This window comes from Serinus canaria, chromosome 10 (assembly GCF_022539315.1).
Source record: "Serinus canaria isolate serCan28SL12 chromosome 10, serCan2020, whole genome shotgun sequence".
Lineage (NCBI taxonomy): Eukaryota > Metazoa > Chordata > Aves > Passeriformes > Fringillidae > Serinus > Serinus canaria.
Genome location: NC_066324.1, coordinates 1589843 through 1611412, shown reverse-complemented (window position 1 = coordinate 1611412; position 21570 = coordinate 1589843). Strand labels below are relative to the sequence as shown.

General features: G+C 47.0%; 1 protein-coding gene across 2 annotated transcripts in view; it reads left to right on the top strand.

Annotated features, from left to right (window-relative positions):
• The window catches only part of MAP2K5 (mitogen-activated protein kinase kinase 5), a 117882-nt gene extending 98240 nt beyond the window's left edge, over positions 1-19642 (top strand). For both annotated transcript variants that reach the window (XM_050978253.1, XM_030228224.2), the window contains 2 exons: positions 2573-2618; positions 18926-19642. In XM_050978253.1, the coding sequence (XP_050834210.1) occupies positions 2573-2618; positions 18926-19027 (148 nt within the window). In that variant the 3' untranslated portion in view covers positions 19028-19642. The remainder of the gene's footprint in view (positions 1-2572; positions 2619-18925) is intronic.
• Positions 19643-21570: the final 1928 nt, after the last annotated feature.

Here is a 21570-nt window from a genome sequence, read left to right as displayed (position 1 = left end):
CATTGGCTTCTCAGTAAGTAATTTTTACTTTGCAGTAAGCAATTCATCTGCAAAATTCGTGTGTGCCAGATGATTATTTAGGGGTTTTTTAAAATATTTGGTGTAAAATTGCCTCCGTGTTTAGAAGGCAAGCGGCCTTGATGAATTCATTGGCTTCTCAGTAAGTAATTTTTACTGAGAGCCCTGGTTTAAACCACACCACTGGGTGTATTTGCTGTCCTTAAAACGGAATAGTTCATTGGAAACCTGTTAAATTAAAGGAGAATTGGGGAGAAGAGGAGGTTGTAGAATAAAGAATACAGTTCTTGAGCGAGTAGAGGATACAAATCTGGCAGGTAAGAGATCCTAAAGAAGCAAAGGGAAGGGAAACAAATCTCTTTTTTAACTGCCCCTCACCCCTCAAAATCCAAAAATAATTTTAAAAGGGGAGGCATTTCTGCACAGCAGAAGAAATAAGCTTGAATTTTGTGAAAATAGGAAGTGTTGGAGGGAGAAACAGAGGTGGGTGAGATCAGAGGGAGCCACCAGAGTGGGAGCTGTGGGTGGGTGGGAGCAGGAATCCAGGGATGTGTCTTTTCCCAGGGATTGTTCTGCTCCAGGGCTGGGTCCTTGTCCTCCCCCAAGCCCCCAGCCCCATACAGGTTGGGCTTTGCACATTTTGGGGTTTTCTGCCTCGTGCCAGGGCTGCTGCAGCAGAAGTGACCCCATAAACCTGAATTCTGAGCTGCTCATCGAGCAGAAAGCATCTCTGAGTCCTGCCACGGCCTGTAACAAATACAGCCACAAAAAGCAGGCTGATGAGCAGTTAATTAAAGCAGCTAAATAATTAAAGTTTGTGTAACAGAGGCCTGGGTTTGCAGTGGTTTCAGCTTACCCAGAGCCAGGGTGTTGGGAGGGTTCTGCCGCTCAGCCCGGGCTGTGCAGCCCCAGCTCCTTTCATCCTCCCCGAAGCAGCGATGACAGGCTGCTCTCAAAAACCCCCAGTGAGGCACAGGGGGGCACAGCCTGAGCTGAAACCCCCCCAGGTGTCAACCTGCACAGGAGTGATGGTGGCTAATAGCCTGCCTCTCCCCGGGGACAGGGCTACTTTGGGCTGTCAGATTAGAGCTGCTGCCGCCGACAGCTCGTGGGACTTGCATGTCTGAGGGGCTCCGAGTTGTTTGGAGGGGAGGGCAAATTGTGTCCTTAATATCTCCAATTTACAGCCCAGCTCGTCTGGTGGGTTATACCCAGGGCTTTGTAAGCTGTGCTTTGCAGTGGGGGGAGTTACTGCTTAAAAACAAACCAAAAAATCCCAAATAAGGAGCAACTCTACCTTATTTAAGCAATCAGTTTGGAATAACCCTGGGAGATGTCAAGTGAGCAGCATCCCAGACTTTGTGCCAGGCCCTCTGCAAAGCCTGGCTGCTTGGATGGAATCCAATTAGTCCACAGGCAGCTCCTGGTGGTCACCTCTGTGCCACGTTATTGTGTTCCCTCACGCAGCTAAGCACGGCCTCCAGAGCTAATTGCACCTGTTGCAGGGAAAAGCTGCACTGTTTGCATGAGAAACATGATCCTATAGCCAGGTTAATGCTGTGTAATGAACTATCACCCTGCAGGGTAATGGAAATAAATGGGGAGAGTGAAGGTAGGCACCCCAGGGTATTGCATGTTCGGTGCTGGAGTTGGATTTCCCACCTGTTTGGGGAATTCTTGGTGTTGGGCCGTGTCATAATCCCCCGAAAAAATGGTGTGTAAGTACAGAAATCCACCCAGATGGATTAAAAATGCATCCTCAAATAAATAACCTCACCTCTCATGGTGTGGAAATACAGAAATCCACCCAGATAGATTTCAAAATGCATCCTCAAATACAAAACCTCACCTTTCATGGTGTGTAAGTACAGAAATCCACCCAGATGGATTTAAAAATGCATCTTTAAATACAAAACCTCACCTCTCATGGTGTGTAAATACAGAAATCCACCCAGATGGATTTCAAAATGCATCCTCAAATACAAAACCTCACCTTTCATGGTGTGTAAGTACAGAAATCCACCCAGATGGATTTAAAAATGCATCTTTAAATACAAAACCTCACCTCTCATGGTGTGTAAATACAGAAATCCACCCAGGGTGGAGCCCTGCATCCCCTCAGGGAAGGCTGGGAGGGAGGAAAATCCCATTAATGTTTTGGTTGGAGCCCTGTTTCTCATACATTGGGATTCTTCACTCGGTGATAGAAGGGATAAAGTACAATTGGAAAAAATGGGAATCAGCTCTCTGTACCTCCTGGTTCTTGAGGATCTCTGTATTTACACACTTTGCATGGTTACAAACAGTGTGGAGCCCTACACCCCGTAAGGGAAGGCTGGGAGGGAGGAAAAACCCAAAATTAATGTTTTGGTTTCTGTAAGGAACCCTGTCTCCCATCAGCACCTGATAAATTTAGGAAATGCACTGCAGTTCTTCACTCTGCAGTAAAAGGGATAAAACACAATTCAATATTTCAGCATTTTAAATAAAACAACTCAATCTTTCAAATCCACAAGCAGCTGTTTTGATACAAACATTTTGTTTTCTAACACAGCATGAAGAAGCAGCCAAAGGAAAGGCCAGCACCTGAAGATTTAATGGTGAGTGAAACCTCAGTTTGGATTTGTCAGTGAATATTTTTTGGTCTTTTACATAGGAATTTATCCCTTTTTTCCTGCCCTTTTCAGTGTGCTCAGTGTGTTTCTCTCTGAACTCTCCCTGCTTGTGCAGCAATTCCATATTTGCACCCAAAGCAGGGCTGGGACTGTGGTTCTGAAGTTGGGGGTGTTTTGCTGTTACCTTCACTTGTGGTTTGGGGAGTTAATTCAGAACTTTCACAGCCACTGTCGAGCTTCAATCAAAACCATTTTGGTGCTTGAGACACATTTTCTTGCAGTTTGGATGTCCAGGGATTACAGCTTAATGTGGGTCACTCCTTGTCAGCCTCTGCCAGCCTGAGCCTTCCCAAAAGTGAGGACTGAGAGCAGAGAGTGGGGTTAAAAGATGGATTTTAATGACATGCAAGAGGCACTGCTTTCAGTGATGGTCGTGGAAAATGAAACCAGCTTGGCTGCAGGAGGATGGGAACACTTGGTGAGGTTTGCCCATGGAAGGGCTCCCAGGCTTGGAATCTGAGCTCAGGGCCCACTTCTTGGGCAATTGTCATTTTGCAGTTATTAATTATTGCTAAATACAGCAATTTATGTGGGCTCCCAGTGCCTCATGTCAAACACCTTTCATTTTTAAATGTTTGCTTACTTTCCTTTATGTTCTGCTTGCTGTAACTCGAAAGCTTCTCTAAAATCATCATGATTTATTTGAAATTAAATATACACTTCAATATAGATATTTATTTGAAATGGATATACATCTGTGCATGAAATATACAGAGATAATTGGAACAGAGGAATGATTGTGAGGGATTTTAATAGGATCAAGACTCTGGTGCATCCTCTCATTTCTTGCTTCCAAGAACGAGAATATTCTCATTGCTTCTGGGAGAATAAACAAGTTTTTCTCCTGCAGCAATTCTCTAGTTAAAGGCTAACCTGTGAAGATGCCCAGGGGCAGGTGCCTCACAGTCCAGACCAATCTCTCTCCTGGTTAGGAGGTGTTTAACTGTGAGTCTCATTTTAGGGACATTACCTCCACCAAATCTGCCCTTGCAGTTGGGCACCTGCCTAATTACCTTGCTGAAACAAAACCTTACAGTTTACCAGATCCCCTCCACTTGGGGTTTTCTCCCACCAAAGGCTGATTTTTTTTGTCTTTTTTTTTTTAATGAACTTTGGATGGCTGGGAAATTGCAGCAGTCACACCTGAGAAAGCTTGGAGCAGGTTCTGGAGCTGCAGGCAGGTTTACCTGGCCCTCAGCACCATGGAAGGGGCTCCCAGGAAGCCTCTCCCTGCCTGCAGAGGCACCTCCTGGTGATGCAGAATGCACTCATAAATAAACCCCCAGGAGTGTGCCTGGGCAGGGCTGGGAGCAATAACACCACTCCAGGCTGTAGAGCCATAAAGATGAGGCCAAAGGGTGAGTGCCTGCAGTAGCAGGGAAGTGCACAGATTTATCTTTCCAACTGCATGCCCTGGAGTGTGCTGGGCCCCTTTAAAGGAGGCCTTTCGTGAAATTATTTGGAAATTCCGGCGCCTCTGGGATGAAAAAAGTGAATAAAAAAGGAGCGTTCCTACTTTTTAAACAATTTAATGCATTTTTTTCTCCACCTCCTTTTTAGTCAGTTAGAAATGAGCTTGCAACATCGAGTACTAAAACAGGAGCTGCTCACTCCTTTAGTATAGATAGAGATGGTGAGAGAAGAGAAAAAGATCCGCGAGAAGGGAGAGGAGATAGTGGAGAGGAGGGAGAAAAGAGAGCCCGAGAAGAAGAGGAGAGAGGGAGAGAGAAGAGAAAGAGAAGAAGGAGAGAGAGAAGTAGAGAGGAATGAGATATAGGGAGAGAGAGGATAGAGAAGAGAGAAGATAGAAGGAAGAGAGAAGAGAGAAAGAGAGAAGAGAGAGAAGAGAGAGAAGAGGAGAGAAGAGGATGAGAGAAGGAGAGAGAGAAGGAGAGAGAAGAAGGAGAGAGAAGAATGATAGAGAGAATATAGTTTATGTCACAGTATATATAAATATGTATTATAATTAAAACGATATCTTCTACAGTTATTTAGATTATTAATAATTATTTATATAATTAATCTTTCTATAATATGATTATATATTCATTTCTATTTATATATTATATATTTATAGAGTCAAACCCTTTATATTTTTGCTTTTCCTCACTCTTCTCAAGGAGCACTTTGTTTATGAAATTATAAATATATATATTAGCATTATGTGTCTGTGTACACAGATACACACAGCATATCTGTGCCTAAATATGTGTGCAGAAAATAACTTATAATTGCTGGAAAACAGGGCCAGAAAAACACCAAAACTTGAAATATCATGGCATTAATGAGGTTGGAGAAGGTCATGGAGTCCATTTGAGCCCCACGTCGAGCAGAGCCCTGAGTGCCACATTCCCTGGGCACAGAGATCCTGTGGGCTCTGGAATTTCTCACCGCTGCCTCCTTTCATTCCACCTTGCTGGGGATGCAGGGAAACCCTGCACCTCCAAGGTCACCTTCTCCCTGATTCCAACCAGAGCTGGGCTTCACCTCGTCCTCTGCAGCTTGGGCTGGGTTATTTGAGATAAAAGCAGCGTCCAGCAGTGCTGGGAGGTGTCACACACCCGTCCTCACCTGCAGGCAAACCAGAGCATCTTCCCCTTCCTGCAGACCCAGCTGGGCTGGGAGTCTCTACTTTGTGACCAGTTTGGGATAATTCAGGGCTGAAAGCGAGTGCAAGGGAGCAGCAGATGAATCTTTTAGGTGCATTGGAGAGCTGAGTGCCAATACCTGGAGTGCCAGCTTGGCACCTCCACCAGAGTCCTGGGATGGGTTTCCCCTGCCTGTCATGCAAAAAGCTCTTTCTTATAAAACCCCAAATGTCCTTTTTGTCAGGAAATAGGGCCAGAGCCGAGGCTGGATGAAATTCCTGTTTAAAGTCAGGTTTTTCATTACCACAGATGTCCCTGTGCAGGTGGATCAGGCTCCTGGATTTATTTATTTTATTATTTATTTACTCACTGCCCTTCCTTCCCTGCAGCCATGTCCAAAACAAGATATCCCATTGGTTTTTCTGGATGTACATAATCAAATCAACTGACTTCTCCCACAGCAGTGAAATAAGGAATTTCACCAAGTAATGGGAAAAAAATTGGCCCTTCAGGGAAAGGAACAACCTCAGAATTTACCAGTGGTCATCCTGAACTTGCTCCAAAATCTGCTCCTTTATCTCCAGTTTGTTCCCTCTTAAGAGAAAGGCAGAGAGAGAATTAAATGGAATATGAACATACTCCTGTATTATCACAGCACAGCACATTCCTCTCTGTCTCTCTCCTCCCTTTCTAACATGAAAATCTCAACCATCCTTCTGTATAAGGAGATTTTTTCTCCTTTGCTGTTCCATTTTTTGCCAGAAACACGGAGTTTCTCTGGCTCTCAGGGCAGGGCTAATTCAGGAGCTGTGCTGTGGCAGCCCAGGCAAGGTTTAAACTCTTGTTTAAACCCAGGGAAGGTTTCTACTCCTGTTCCTGTTTTTAATTCCCTTCTTGTACTTGTTGGAGATGAGGGAACAGGCAGCCAGAATGCATTTTTGAGGGTCTCTAGCATCTTGACACGTCTTAAGACATTTAAATACACAAACTAACTGTTTATCTGGGGAAAAAATGCCCATTACAGCCAATAAAATCAGGGTGCCTGATCCAGAGCCATTCCTGGAATGGGGAGGGGGATTGCTGGATTCATAGGAATGGGAAATTTCAAAATTGTATTAGGCATTCAAATAAATAAAATACCAGAGGAGAACAGGTTTTCCAGCATGTCAGTGGTTTCGACACAGATCATATACAGTTTATCACACGATGTTTAATTTGATGCATTTAATATTTTTTAATTTTAATAATTTAAATTGATAAAATTTAAAATTGTTAAATTGATTTTAAATTGATTTTAAAATTAATAAAAATATTAATAAAATATCAACTTAAGAAACATCAGCAATTTAAATTTTTAACTCCTGTTTAAACCCGGGACAGGTTTAGACTCCTGTTTGAAGCCAGGGAGGGTTTAATTCCTGTTTAAATCCAGGGCAGGTTTAGCTTCTGTTTAAACCCAGGGCAGGTTTAGACTCCTGTTTAAATCCAGGGAGGGTTTAACTCCTGTTAAAAGCTGGGGAAGGTTTGACTTCTGTTTAAACCCAGGGAAGGTTTAACTGCGGTTTAAAGGCAGGGAAGGTTTAAAGTCCTGTTTAAAGCCAGGGAGGGTTTAAAGTCCTGTTTAAAGGCAGGGCAGATTTAACTGCTGTTTAAAGCCAGGGAAGGTTTAAGTCCTGTTTAAGGGCAGGGAGGGTTTAAGTCCTGTTTAAGGCCAGGGAAGGTTTAAGTCCTGTTTAAAGGCAGGGAGGGTTTAAGTCCTGTTTAAAGGCAGAGTCCAGGGCAGCAGCCAGGCTGGGGCTGGGCCTGTATTTACGGTATTTTCCCCAAGCTTTCCATCCTAAGCTCTATTTAATGGAATCTATGCATAGTAAGTAATCAGGTCAGAGAGAAGCAGCATCCCCTGTTTGAGATCAATCGCTGGCTAATACTTTATCTAGGCCACTTTATTATCTCATGCTGATTCCATTCCCATTCTCCTCCTCCTTTGTAGCGTGCACTTCAGCTGTGGTAAAACTACGCCTGGCATACATATTAAAAACATATACCCATTCTATCTGTATGTAAATGGGGGAGGCACAGCTGGATATTGCAGGAGTTTGATTTACTAATAGTTATTATCTGTTCTAGCTGTTCAGAGGCAGGGAGAGTTGCAGAAAACAAGCTAGCGCAGAAATTGCCTTTATGATATCAGTGCCCTGCTTTGGTAATTGTTTAAAATCTCCTCTGTAGCTGCAGATTGTTGGTGCTTTTTTGGGGATTGCTGGAGCCTCGTGGGGAGGGGGTTTTGTTGGTGGTGGTTATTGGAACGAAAGGCGTTGGTGTGAAAAATGCTCTTTGAAACACCAAAAGTCAGGAATGGAGCAGTTATTCTGTTGTGCTCTCCTGTGGAGGCATCAAGGCACAGCCTTTAGGATTTCTCTAGGAAAAATTGGGCAGGGAGAGGCTGCAGTCACCTCCTGCACTCTGTTACTTTTGCCCAGATCTAATGATTCTTCTTCAAGTTGTCAACACAACCGGGAGCTTTTCTCCGACTTAAAATTGAAATTACTGACGTTTCTTATGTCAATATTTTATCAATTTAAATTGTATCAATTTAAACGTCGTGTGATGAATTTGCACATCATCTGTGTCGAAGCCACTGACATGCTGGAAAACCTGTTCTCCTCTGGTATTTTATTTATTTTAATGCCTAATACAATTTTGAAATTTCCCATTCCTGTGCATCCAGCAATCCCCCTCTCCATTCCAGGAACAGCTCTAGATCAGACACCCTGATTTTATTGGCTGTAATGGGCATTTTTTCCCCAGATAAACAGTTAGTTTGTGTATTTAAAAATCTTAAGACATGTGTGAAGAAGATGTTAGAGAATCAAAAATGCATTCTGGCTGCCTGTTCCCTCATCTCCAACAAGTACAACAAGGAAATTAAAAATGTAAGGTTTTAAGAGGCAATATTTTATGTAGCTTTATTTCAGAGGGTCTGCACAGTAGCTAAACATACTTGCAGTTGGTTGTGTTAAACCCCTGGTTTCAGCTCTCAGGAAATACTTTTATGGTTTAAACAAACAAATGGAGGATCAGCATAATCCTGCCTGGGTTTTCATCTAAAGCCCCAGAATAAAGCCAATAAAACACTGCTGCTTAGGTTTGTCAATAAAGGGCTTTCCCCCCGTGGTATCACTGAGGAGCCTGGGCTGGGGTTTGGATGCTGGTGGTTTTGGGGATGGAGCAGAGGGCTCTCAGCACTTCCCTTTGCACAAGCACACCCCAGAGATCCTGTGAGACCAGCTGCAGAGATCCTCACTTGTGGTGTGTGTGGTGTGCCCCTGTCCAGATGTTTGGGCACCCTTGCTGAATCACAGGGAGCCAAGAATTTTCCCTCTTTGGCTCCTTTGTTTTATCCTGGGCCAGTGCAGGGTCTCCCATCAGGGCTGGTGAAATTGTCTGTGCTTGGAGCTGTGATGAATGGCCTTGTTTGCAGATGTGCAGCCTCTCCTCTGTCACAAGGATCCCAGTTACTCACTCCATGACAAGGGAGGTTCTGACAGACACCACGCAGCAGCAGATGTGAAGGAAAGGCCTCTCTCCTGGTTTCTCAAGGAAAAAAAGCACAGAGCCAAGTGTTTTAGCTGTTGTAAATATAGAATTGTTTAGGTTGGGAAGGGTTTTTTAGGATCATCCAGTTCAATCATGAAATATATGTGGTAAATAATGAACTGGCTCTTCAGTCTCCCCCTTCAGACAGGGAGTTCTGGATCAAATCCTGGATACACTGAAGACAAATCAGAATTTATATTGAGGCAGAGATTTCACAGCAGGGCTCAGGATGCTCCTGAGTCACTGCGTGCTCAGTATGTCCCTTGCTCAAGGCAGCTTAAGAGGAAAAAAATCTGTGTTTCTTCAGGTGGCAGCCTTGCTCACTGGGCTGAAATTGGGAAAGGTGGGTCAGGGGTATTTCCCCCTCTGTCTTTCAAAAAAAAAAATGGTGGGGGGAAAATCCATCGCTGTCCTTGGGGTGAGTTCCTCTGTGCCCCTTGAGAAACCAGCTCCTGAAATGGAGACATCCATTCTATCAGCATCACTAAATCCAGCAGCCTCCCAAGAGCAGGATGGTGACAGCTTAAGGGGTGGTGCCTTCATTCCCTGCCTGCTGCACCCATTGCCATGGGATCACCCAGTTCCTCCAGCAGATGGGAATATCTGGGAATAATATCTGGCAGTAAAGGGGAATATTCCCCTCCTACCATGCCCTAGAGCTGCACAAACCAGCAGCACTTCCCTGTGAAATGTGAAAAGGAATAACTCGAGTTGGCTCAGAGAGGTGTTGAAAATCTAAGGAAATTGGACAAAAACAAACTGGCAACAGCTTAGAGGGCTACAGTTCATATTTTTTGGTTACTTGAGTCTCCTGGGCTTTGCAGTTTAATTTGAGCAAATGTTTCATTTGGCACTGCTGGTTGTTCAGTCGTTCTCCAGGCACAGGGACAAATATTTACATCTCACTCATTTTGGTTGCAGAATTGCAAATCTTTCAATTACTGGATATTGAGAAGTTGTGCCTTTGCCTCGTTGATGTTTTATGTCAGCTGTCTTCCTTACGTATTTATTTTGAAAAATTGAGGGGAAAAAAAAAATCTGTTAGCAGTTCCAAAATAATATCTTGTAAATCCCAGAATACTGTCCTTTCTATCCATTCCAAATCCAGCAAGGAATTTGCTCTAACAGGCAACTGTTGAAATCCACGTGCAGCTTTTATTTGTGTAATGAAATTGGCATTTTAAACCTGTTCAGACACTCGGCATGGATTGAAATGGCTGGTGCTGGTGCAGCTACATGTGGGTCTCTAGTCCAATTAGCACCTCAGGACACTCCTGCAGTATTAAATAAGAGTAATAATTGCCTATGAATAAGCAGAGTAGAAAGCAGGAGATAGAGATATGGCTTCTTAGTGACCTGTGTGCATTATGCCTCAAATCCTTTAATCAGATTTGTGCCGCTTGATTCTTCCATCCGCAGAAATTCTGCTGGAGGATCAGGGCCTAAAGTAGTAAAAAATCAATTAATACGACTTTCTAATTTGTGCAGTTGACAAAAAAAAGGGGGGGGAAAAAAAAGACTGCATAATAGGGGACATTTTTCTCCTGAAGAGGGGCCGTGCTGAAAGATTTTTTAATTGGATTTTCATTGTGATTGACAGCGCTTGATGATGACAGTAACTTTATTTGGCCGGACTGTTAGAGTCCCTTGTTCGGGGTGGTTTTTTTCCCTTTTTTCCCCATCAAAGGCCTTTTTTTCCCCTCGGTGGCGTTCCCGGCGGAGAGGCAGAGTTTGTGAAAGAGCCTTTTAGCACCTTTGTTGCCGCCATCCCTGGTGACGATTGGGCCCAGCTGGTTGCGGGCCGCGAAATGCTCCTCTCACAAAGAGAAATCTCCCCGGCCTCCATCATTTTAAGAGCTCCAGAAACCTGTTGAGGATTAGAAGTAGCTTTAGATGTGAAATGAGTGTTAAGTATTAGTAATCGGGAGATTAGGGCCCCGGGGACAACGGGAGATAAACAACCGCAATTAAGGCAAATCTGCCAGAGTAAACAAAATTGAGCAGAAACAGATGCCCTCGCCATTTTGGGGGATTGATTGGAGGGCACCGAGGAATCGATTTTTGTCTTGTTTACACTTCCAAACCCCGGTGATAAACTGGGAGGCTAAATATTTCATAGCGCCTGATTTTAGTTAATTTTTCTCGGCTCCTCACAGTGACCAGGCCCGGCCTCGCTCAGCCTTCACAGGGAGCAGCTAATTGCCTATGAAGGGCCCCTGTGTTTAAATGGGCTTGACAGGAATTTAAATTTTGTTTCAATCAACCTCTGCGCTCGCAGCCTGCTCCAGTTTCTAATTTTTAAATTAAACATGATTTCTTTTTTATTTATTTTCCTTTTTCGAAGCCGCGGCCTGCCCCCCGGAGCCGGCTGCTGGCGCTTCCAGCCGGGGCAGAGCTGGCAGCGCGGCTTTATTCAGGCCGAGACCCCAAAACACAGCCCAGAAAAAGTTCCTTGTCCCATCCTGGTGCATCTGCCTGCTCGGATTTGGTGGGAGAGGCTGGGGAAACGCTCAGCTGTAAATCAGGATGAGCCCGTGCCAGGTTCCCAGCAGGGAAAGGAGAGGCTCCCCTGGATTAAAATGCAGCTCTGAGCGTGGAAAGGGTGCTGGTGGCCTCGGTCCTCGTTCCGTCACCTTGGGAGGGATTCAAAGGAATTGATATGTTTTTCCCCAAGCCAAGTCGTAGTGATGTATTTTGCTCTCTCTGTGCTTTCAGCAGGGCTCTGTGTGTGTTTATTCCGGCATTGTTTCGTACCTGAGCTGTCTCTGCTCCTCAGACGAGGGGATTTGGCAGCGCCTTCCCCTCCGTCATTTAATTCTTTATTAATAGAGTCCCTTCCCAGAGCCTGCCAGACACAGGGATGTGGTTCTGCACTCTGTGCAGGCAGCGTGCAGCCATGGAATGCAGGATGATCATAGTGGTACTTCTAAAAACAACTTGTTCATTTGCAGAAACTTCATCACAAAAATGCTAACGAAGTACGAGCTGTTCCATTCTCCCTTTTTGCTTCCAGCCACATCATTTTCGGGTTTTTCTTTTTTTGCTTTTGTTAATTGTTGTTATTTGTGCGTGTGTGCACGCAGCATTTTCTTCTCCAAGGTTTGGGTGAAAAACATTTAGGAGATTGTTTCAGTTTACTTCAGCTTAGTAATTTGCCTAGCAAATTTATTTTTTTTTTCCCAGTAGAAAAACTTGGGGAAAACAGTTGTTTTCTTCACCCTTCCCCCCGAGTCTAGGGGAGCACTTAGTCCTTGTTTGAAGGAAATTCTGTATCGGCTCTGAATTCCTGACGAGCTCTGTGTGGTGGCACTGAGACCATCCCTGTGCAGGAGCTCAGGACACTTCAGCAGGTGCAGCTCCACCAGAGTTCAGGTCAGGTGTGCCTTTCTGGTGTGAATCTCTGCTCTTTCTGAGCCCCACTCTCTCATTCCCATCACAGCCAGGTCTTGAAGCTCACGAACTGAATCGATTTCAAATGAAGCCCCTCCAGAAGATGTGCTCCAGGCACACACCTAATGAGCTCCAGCTACTAATGGGCACTGAGGCCACAGACCAGACCAGAGCTGGGCAAAAGTCAAACCTCTTCCATCCCCAAAATGTTGCACCGAGCGTTTCACTCAGCAGAGCTGCTTCTGCTGTCGACAGCTTGCTAATGTTGACAGACTCCATCAGCCTTGGGCCACTCTCCCCATTCCTCCTCTGCAGCTCTCCTCAACCTCAGCAGCACTTGCAGAAGTAAACTCCAATTAGATTTCGGTTGCTCTCGTTTGTTTTAAGAGTTTTTAAGAGTCATAACACAAAAAGTGAAGTACCTTTGCTGGGAGCTGGCTGGTGTTCAGCCGAGCAGCGCGGGGAGTGCCAAGGACAGTTACTGCTTTAACAACAAATACCAAAAGCAAAGCTGCTGTGGAAAGAATGATCTGCAGATGGGCAGATAGATTCCTCTGTGCCACAGCCAAACCCTAAACCCTGCAGTAAATTTCAGGCCGGTCTTTGCCACAGGAAGGGAGCAAACAGCAGAGCCAGGGTCCTGCAGGAGGAGGGGGTGAGGAGTTTGAGGTCAGGGCCAGCTGGGGAGTGGAGCTGCTCCAATTCCTGCTGTTCTCACCTGAAAAATTCCCTCTTGACCCTTTGTCTGGTGATGAGTTGCCAGCTTGGACACATCAGTCAAGTGCACAAGGGGTCTCTGAGATCTGTTTTGGGGTCACCAGCTGTCCAAAGCCTGGAAAAATAATACTTTCATCATAATGAAGAATCTGTATTGCTGTTTAAAAATGGAAATTCGGGTGAGGTGTGTAGACATTTGCTGTTCAGGTTAGGGTGTTGAGGTCAGAGTTAAAGTGTTCATCCTCTTGGTCCATCCATCAGGCCTGGGGACTGTTGTTATTTGAAGACAATTTCTGTAAATTGCAGGAGAGTTTTGGTGCCTCAACAAAACTAAACCAGCTGAAAATCGCTTGCAATTAACTTTATCTTATAAAAAGGAAAAGTGCATTGGTAAAAGTCAAATCTACAAACAAATAATAGGGGACAGAAGTACTTCTCAAAAAAAAAAAAAAAAGGATAAGGAAGAAATATAACCCCAAGGCTTCAGTGCTTAGTTGTGTTATCCATTTATCTTTGCTTTGCATCATCTTTTCACTGTCTCACATATCATCAGAGGGATAAAATCATTAGTGTGCTAATCTAGGTAGCCATAGTTCTAAGGCTGACCTAGGCTAATCTGCCTTTGCAATTTCAAGAACTATGTTTGACTCCTCTGAAAGTAACCTTAAATTGTAGTCTTGTAAGAATTCCAGAGCTGTATCCTTCACTCCTTCTCCTAATGAGGTTATGACCAAATGCTCATTATAATTGCTTTAGACTCCTTTTAATTTTCAAGCTTATTAATCATAAGAAGAGTTATTTAAAATTGCATAAATTAATCTTAGATTAAAAGCCCATCAAAGCCTCGAAACAATTAAGAATAAGTAGGATTTCCCTGGGGCAGCAAGTTTTATTTTAATAGTGTAGTCAGGTGGATATCAGAACATTGAAGTATGGTAGTGATTAATGTATGCAAAATTTAAATGAGAGTTTTTAAATGGCAAATCTAAATCACATATTGACCTAACTGTAGGCTTTAACTGCATTGTCTGTCATATATTTAAACTGTTTAGTAATCAACATTTTAATTACAGTGTATGTTAGGGAGGCCATGCAACAAACAAAACTCCCCACTTCCCGAGTGGAGCTGCTCAGCAGGCTGGGCTCTGCTCTCAGCTCAGCAGCCAGGAAGGAGCAAAACTTGCAGGAAAATAACCAGACTTGGTTTGCCCCGGGGATGTGTTCTTGTTCCTGCCTCATCTCCAGCCAGAAAACGCCACTGGTCCGTGCTGGGAGTGCTCAGGGTTGGATTGGAGCAGCCTGGGCTGGTGGAAGGTGTGGAAGGGGAGGACTGGGTGGGTGTTAAGGTCCTTCCAGCCCGTGACTAGGGGTGCCATGGTCCTGTGATGCCTTGGTTTCACCCCCTGCTCTGGGGCTTTGTCTCCAGCACCAGCTGAGCAGCTCTGGGGGTGCTGGAGCCTCTCTGGCTCAGCAGGCGCAGTCCTTGCCCTCAATAGTCTGAGGACAGAACAGTGAGAGAGAACTGGGCCAGCAAACCTCGCTCCCAGATCAGGCACAGTCCCAAGGAGGAGCTGCAGTTTTAGGGTTAAGCTCAATCTGAGATCTGCAATCCCATTTGGAAGAGACAAGGAGGCTGCAGCTGACCTTGCTGCAGCTTTGGGACGCTCTTGGCAGACACACAGACTGAGCCTCCCAGTCCCTGCTGTTCCAAGCACTTCAGGTGCTCACACTTCCCTTAAAAGGGTTTAAAAAAACCCTGAAATTTCAGAAGGAAAACAAGAGATGGAGCAGCTGGCTCACACTTGAGTAGTGTCCTGCAGGGTCCTTTCACCCGTGGGTGTGTTCTGTGTCTCTGTAGATCCAGGTGTGCTCAGCCTCCAGAGTTCTTACCCCACTCAGGCCTCAGAATCTGCGTGGAGCATCCCCTGAGGATGCCCTGCCACCTCCTGTGCCTGTGAATTAACCGTGTTTGGGAGTCTGCAGTGAGAGAATTGGCCTGAGGATTCCTCGCTGCTATTCCTGGCTGTGGGAGCCGCAGTTGGATACTGTGGATAGCTGGCACAGATAATTAGAACAGCTTTTAGTGTGGCTTGTCCTTGGAGGCAGCAGCTCGAGATGGAAAATCCTCCAGCACTGGAGGCAGGGCTGCAGTGATGAAATCCTGACACATGCTGAGGGCACTGCAGGGGTCAGTTCGGGGTGCTTAGGGTCACTCAGCACTTGGTGTTTCCAGGAATTCTGGGAAGCTCTTTGGGTCGCCCAGCACTTGGTGTTTCCAGGAGTCCTGGGAAGCTGGTGCAGCTCCAGAGCTGAGCTTTGTGTTTGTCTTGTTGGAGGTGGAACTTGTCTCCCATTAAACATGAGGATGGGCAGGATTTCCCCTCAGATCCATGCCCTGAGTTCATACAAGAGCTGTGCACAGCACAGGCACCTCAGGAGCAATGGGAGAACCAACTGGGATGTGCTGCTGGACAGCCAGGTTGGAATTGTTTGGAGTTGGAGGGATGAGCTGCCAGCCAGGCTTCCCTGATTTAACATTTGCTCCGTGGCCTTCTTTGAACAGAGCACCTGGAGTGGGGGAAGGCCTGGAACATCCTCCTGCTCTGGGAGCAGCAGGGATTTGGTGGTTTGCTCATGTTTCACATGGAGTTGGTGCTGGCAGGGCTGGAATTCTGCTTGGGTGAAACAGGGCTGGAATTCTGCTCGGGTGAAACAGGGCTGGAATTCTGCTCGGGTGAAACAGGTGCAGGGGCAAAGCAGATCCCAGGTGTCCAACAGAGAGCTGGGTCAGAGGATGCTGCTCCCATTCCCCACTCCTGCTGCCAGGGAGGAATTAGGGAATGGCAGGGAAGGGGAGCAGGCTTCCAGCTTGCACTCTGTTCTTATCAGGAGCTGTGTTTTGGGCAGGAAAAGCTGCATCTGGTGCATTCAGGGCATGCCAACACCACCCAATAAACTGCTGCATCTTCCTCACCCCCCCTTTAAAAACCTGCAAGTTAAGCAGCGAGTGAGCTTCCCTGAGAGCAGCCTGCAGCCAGCAGTAATATTTATTTTCTCTATTTGTTTTAAGCCTGGGAAGGCTGTGGTTTCCTGCACACTGTCCTGATGGAGCCCTGCCCAGCGAGCGTGCAATGCCCCCAGCCCTAATGTGCCATTAATGATAGGTTAATGTACAGTATAATGTTTTTTGGACTCTGGGTTCATTACACTTCTGAGTGCAAGGTCCTTCTGCAGAGCGCCCAAGGTCCCATTGCATTATATCATGCAATAAAAATACCCTTTTCATATCACACACTAATAAACTGTATTTGAAATGCTGTCTGAGGGCACGGCCATTGTCTTGATAGGCTGTGGCTGCAACAGTTGGGATCTTTTTTATTGTGGTTTTTTGTGGTGGTGAGTTCAGAATGTTTTAAATGGAAGGCATGACTTGTCTGTGCTGCTTGGTGATAAATGGAGTTCAGGCTGGGAGGGTTCCTGGAAAAAGAAGTGTTAAAAGGATGGCACCACTGCAGCCAGTGCAGTGCCACTCATTTCCCACCCTTCCTTGCATAAGCATGAGGAATTTTATTATCATTTTTAATTGGCTGCCCTCCCCAGTCAGCCTCTCACTATACCAGGGGAAGAAAATAGAAGGAGGTGCTGGAGTGGGTTAGATGTCAGGGATTCAGGTTCCTGCCATGGTCTGTGCCCCAGGAGCACCACCCTGGGGAGGAAAATCTCTCCTTTTTGGTGATTTCCAAGGAAATCTGTGTCTGACTGGCATTTCACACTGGGAATGGGCTTTGTCACCATTCCAGGCTGGTAGCTGCCTGTTCCATGGACCTTTAGAGCAGTCTGGCATAAACACTGACACCTTTTGTGCCTGAAATCCCAGGCATTGCATGGGGGGCAGTGCTGGTGGTCTGCCTGTCCTTTGGCATTGGTCTGAGGCTCTCCTGAAGCTCTGCTCTTCCCTGGATTTGTGTGTGAGGGGCTGTGGAATTGTTACCTGTGCTTTAGACTGAAGGGATTTGGGGCTGTGGGTGATGATTTTGTATCCCAGAGGGAATTTCATCCACCTGGAGCAGAGCTGCACTCTCCAGGTGGGCACTTGGAGCTGGAAAAGGCCCATGGACCTGCAGCCCTGCCCAGGGTGCCATGCAAGCTCTGTGGCACTAAGCTCAGAGGTGGGTTATTATCAGAAACAAAGATTTTTTTTAGGCCAGAGGAGAAGGCCATGAAAGCAAATTGCTGGATTTTAGGGGTAGATAAAATGATGGAACTTTTACCCCTGAATAATGTGGATTTAATTGACTGGGCTAAGTGATTGATGGTTGGTGAGCACTGAGTTGGAATTACCAGGGCTCTGTGTGCAGGGGGGCACTGCCCTTTTAATTTCCTGTCAGGTATTTAAATCCTTCACCTCCCCCTCTGCCAGGAGCTGCCCTGTGAAAGAGTTAAACCTGTCTGGTGGGACACTGCAACTCGAGAAATGTACCCTTTATCAAGAGAACCAGAAGAGACAAGTTCATTTAAAGAGCCTGGTTTGTCATTGTTTATCTCATTTTCGGGGTTGACACACAAAATTAGGCTGCCTGACACTCACTGGGGGCCAGCCCTGGCCCTGTCCTGCCTGACCTTTGCAGCTCCAGGCTCTGCAGCAGCCTCTTCCCACTCCCTGCAGGATTCCCAGTGCATCCCACTGAGCCAGTAAGGAAAACCACTTTGGTGCTGGATTTTCAACCTCTCTCCTGCTGGCTGTGCTGAGTTCCAGGTATTTTTTAAGGCTGAGTGTTTAAAAACCTGTTTCCCTCTGGCTGTCCTGAGTTTTAGGTATTTTTAAGGCTGAGCATTAAAAAATTGAGAAGGAGGTGATTACTGCACACCAGCACCAGTAAGAAGAACCAGTCTGGTGCTGGATTTTCAACCTGTTTCCCTCTGGCTGTGCTATTTCCAGGTGTTTCTAAGGCTCAATGTTTAAAAATTGGGAAGGAGGTGGTTATTTTGTAGTTGTGAACGTGCATAGGAGTCTGAGGAAGCCTGAAATACACAGGGATGGGATCATGTGTCCCCAAAATAAAGCTGTGCATGCCACAACAGGCAGGGAAACCTCACCAGAGCTGGAACTGGTCCCTGCAGCAGAAAATGCATTTCAGGTTTCCAGACATTTCCCTTTCCTCAGTGTTCCCTTGCAGTAAATCCCTGCAGGAATATTTAAGCCCAGCAGGTTGCTGGCTTTGGGTGAGAGCAGCAGCCTAAATGCAGGGACAGCCTGGGGGTGAGGGGGCTTTGCCTGCAGGGTCTCTCCATCCTAAAGGGGAAGGGACTGGCTGGAATATTGGGGTTTGATTGCCTCAGAGCATCTGCTCTGCCCTGTCTGTGCCCCCTGATTGTTCTCTGCTGCTTCTCTCTGGTGTCCTTGGCTGTTCTGTTGGAGAGGTGAAACAGCTGCTTCTAGGCTGGGCTGGAGATAAAAGCATTTCTCTTATTCCTGCACTTTTCCACCCAAAACCACCCCAGTGCTGGGCAGAACACCTCACCCTGTCACTCCCTGCCTTGTCCAGAGTCCCTCTCCAGCTCTCCTGGATCCCCTTTAGGCTCTGGAAGTGCACGTGAAGGATGCACGGGGAGTTGTTAAGGAGAGGAATTTTAGGACATCACACACATTTGCAAGCAGAGGAGCAGATTAACAGGGTTTCTTTGGGATAGCATTTCACCCAAGCACCATTCAGCAGCTGCTCAGCTGCCCTGGAAAGGGGCTGGCTCAGAACACAACGAGAAAATGGAATGTCAACAAAAAAAGAAGAGCATTTCCAAGGGGTCTGGGCTGCCTCTCCCTGCTCAGGACAGACCCACGGGGAAATCCACTGCTCTGGGTCAGTGCTTTGTGAGGTTTGTGCTCCAGGAGGGCTGTGTGTCTGTCTGTGTGTCCTGGCTGACCCTGGCTGTCCCTTGCAGGGCCACCCCTTCGTGGTGCAGTACAACGACGGCAATGCCGAGGTGGTGTCCATGTGGGTGTGCAGGATGCTGGAGGAGCGGCGAGCCCAGGGAGCCCAGTGAGCCCTGCAGCACCCCAGGGGCTCTTCCCACACCAGGATCTCCACCTTTGGACTCTCTCTTTATCCAGATCCAGGATTTCACTCCAACTGTTTCCTAGAAGCATCAACAAAATCAGGGTGTTTGTTGGCTGCCTTTTCCTCATCGCCACATTAAGGAATTTTCTTAATTGTTTCTTTTGTTGCTGAGCAATTTCCAGGTTTATCTTCAGTTATACTGTACACAGCCTTAAAGCAAGTATTTTATATCTCTATTTTTGGGTTACTGAATGTTCTGTTTCCTGACTCCAGAGTATTTTTTAACTGTTGCTCCTATCCAAGTGTCCAGAGGATTTCCTGACGAGTTGGTGGCTGGCTCTGAGTGCAGGCAGCCACTAAATACTGGGTTTAAGTGTAAAACAAAAGCAAACAGATGAAAAAAGAGAAGTATCTGGGCTTGCTCACCCTGTGAGGAGGTGAGGGGTGCCAGGAGGGTCAGCATCACACCAGTGAGTGACTGGGAATGCCCTCTCTGCTCCCAGTGCCAGCTGCTGGGACATGAGGAGCACCCGTGGTCAGGCTCTGCAGGCTGATCCCTGAAGCAGAGAGGGTTTGCTGAGCTGGAAAAGGGGAGGTGAAAGAGGACAGGACTCTGCTCTGGAGCCAGGCTGGGAGAGCTGGGAATGTTCCCCTGGAGAAGGGAAGGATCCAGGGAATCCTCAGAGCCCTTCCAGGGCCTGAAGGGGCTCCAGGAGAGCTGGGGAGGGACTGGGGACAAGGGATGGAGGGACAGGAGCCAGGGAATGGCTCCCACTGCCAGAGGGCAGGGATGGGTGGGATATTGGGAATAATCCTTCCCTGGGAGGGTGGGCACGCCCTGGCACAGCCGTGGGTTCATCCAGGTCAAGCACAGGCTCCAGGTTTGGTGTTCCAGGAGAAAGGAATGGTTGCGGTGTCTCTGCTGGGTGTTCCTGGCTCCTGCCATTCCTGGGGACATTTCCACAACAGACCAGCACAGGTTGAATCAGTCCTTGTGTAAAAATGCTTATTAAAAGGAAAAACAAATAAACCATGGATGTGAGAGGCAGGTTTGGGGTGAGTGAGTTGGGTGGGAGGAGGTTGGGGTTTGTTTGCTTGTCTTTGCATTAGAAATAAACTTTTGCTAAAAAATAAAAAAGACTCAGGTGGTTTATTCTCTACCAGCAGCTTCACCCCCCCCCACACACACAATTCAGTGAATTATTCCTCCCGAACCACTGCAAATCCTAAATGTTATTCTGGAAGCAGCCTGGAAAAGACTTTGCTTTCCTCCCTTGGAGGGATCGTTTGTCTTCTTTTGAAGTGTAGAGGTTGCAGGCATGAACTTACAGACTAAAGTTTGTCTTAATTGCTCTGATGTCACAACCTCGCTGGCAGATAACAGGCAATGAATGAGCCTCAGCCCCCGTTCCTCCAGGTCCTGTTGCTAAAGTGAGACAAATTCCCTCCCTGTGAGCCAGGCAGGGCGGCGGCAGCGCTGCCATTTATTTATCCCTAACAGTTCCAGCAGCTTGCCCTGGATAAAAGGGCTCTCTCTCCCTCTCTCCCTCGGATTTGGTTTAAAACTCAGCAGTCCCAGGGCTTTTCCTGCTGCTTTTCCTGCCAGGGATGTTGGGAGGGGAGGACTCACCCTGAAAATCCATGTGGGACGGAGCTGGAGAAAACCTCCTGGTTAAAGCAGGGATGAGTCCGGGGGAATCTGGGGCTCCATCCCCTTTCCCCTCCCAAATCCTGGGATTCAGTGCAGCCAGGGATCTGCCCGTCTGCCCCTTCCCAGCAGAATCTGAGAGGATGGGGCTGTGATCCATTTGATCCCTGGATACCTGAGAGGGCAGAGGAGGAAGTTTGGGATTCAGCAGCTCCTCTCAGCCTTGCAGGCATTCCCAGCTGAGACCTTCCCAACGCTCCCACTCCTGCCTGGATGGGGGTCTGGGGCTGGTTTGTCCCCACATGGACCCCAATTCCTGCCACAGCTGAGGGGGAGGAGGAATGTGGGAAATCTGGCCAGGATTGAGCTCACCCACATCCTGAACCCAGGCCAGGCTCCTCTCCCTGCACCAAGAACATCCCAGTCCCTGTCTGTGCCCTGTGGGATGCAGGTGAGCCTGGCATGGGGCACCCAGCAGTGCAGGAACCCCCAAACCTGCCCCAAGGGATCCCCCCGGGATGCAGCACCACCGGGCTGCATCAAATCCTGCCTCAGGCACTCCCTCATGGCCTTGAGGTGGCCAGGACACGAAACACGCCCCGGGCTCTGCTTCTGTGTAACGTCACCCTGTTCCCAAAATGTCCAGGGATGGGAATGAAGCTCCAGGGAGGTTTTCCTGGAGTGCTGGCTGCTGGGAAGGGGCTCAGCAGTGCTGCTCTCCCCGCAGGCAGGAGCTGACCCACACCTGGGGCTGCCCAGGGATGGTTTTTCCCTTTCTCCTCTTCCCTGCTGTAATTTTTTTGGGGTTTGAATCGTGGCATTTCTTGGCTGGAAAGGTTGCAGGGAAAGCAGCAATGTCACACCCTAGAGCTGAGCCCTGC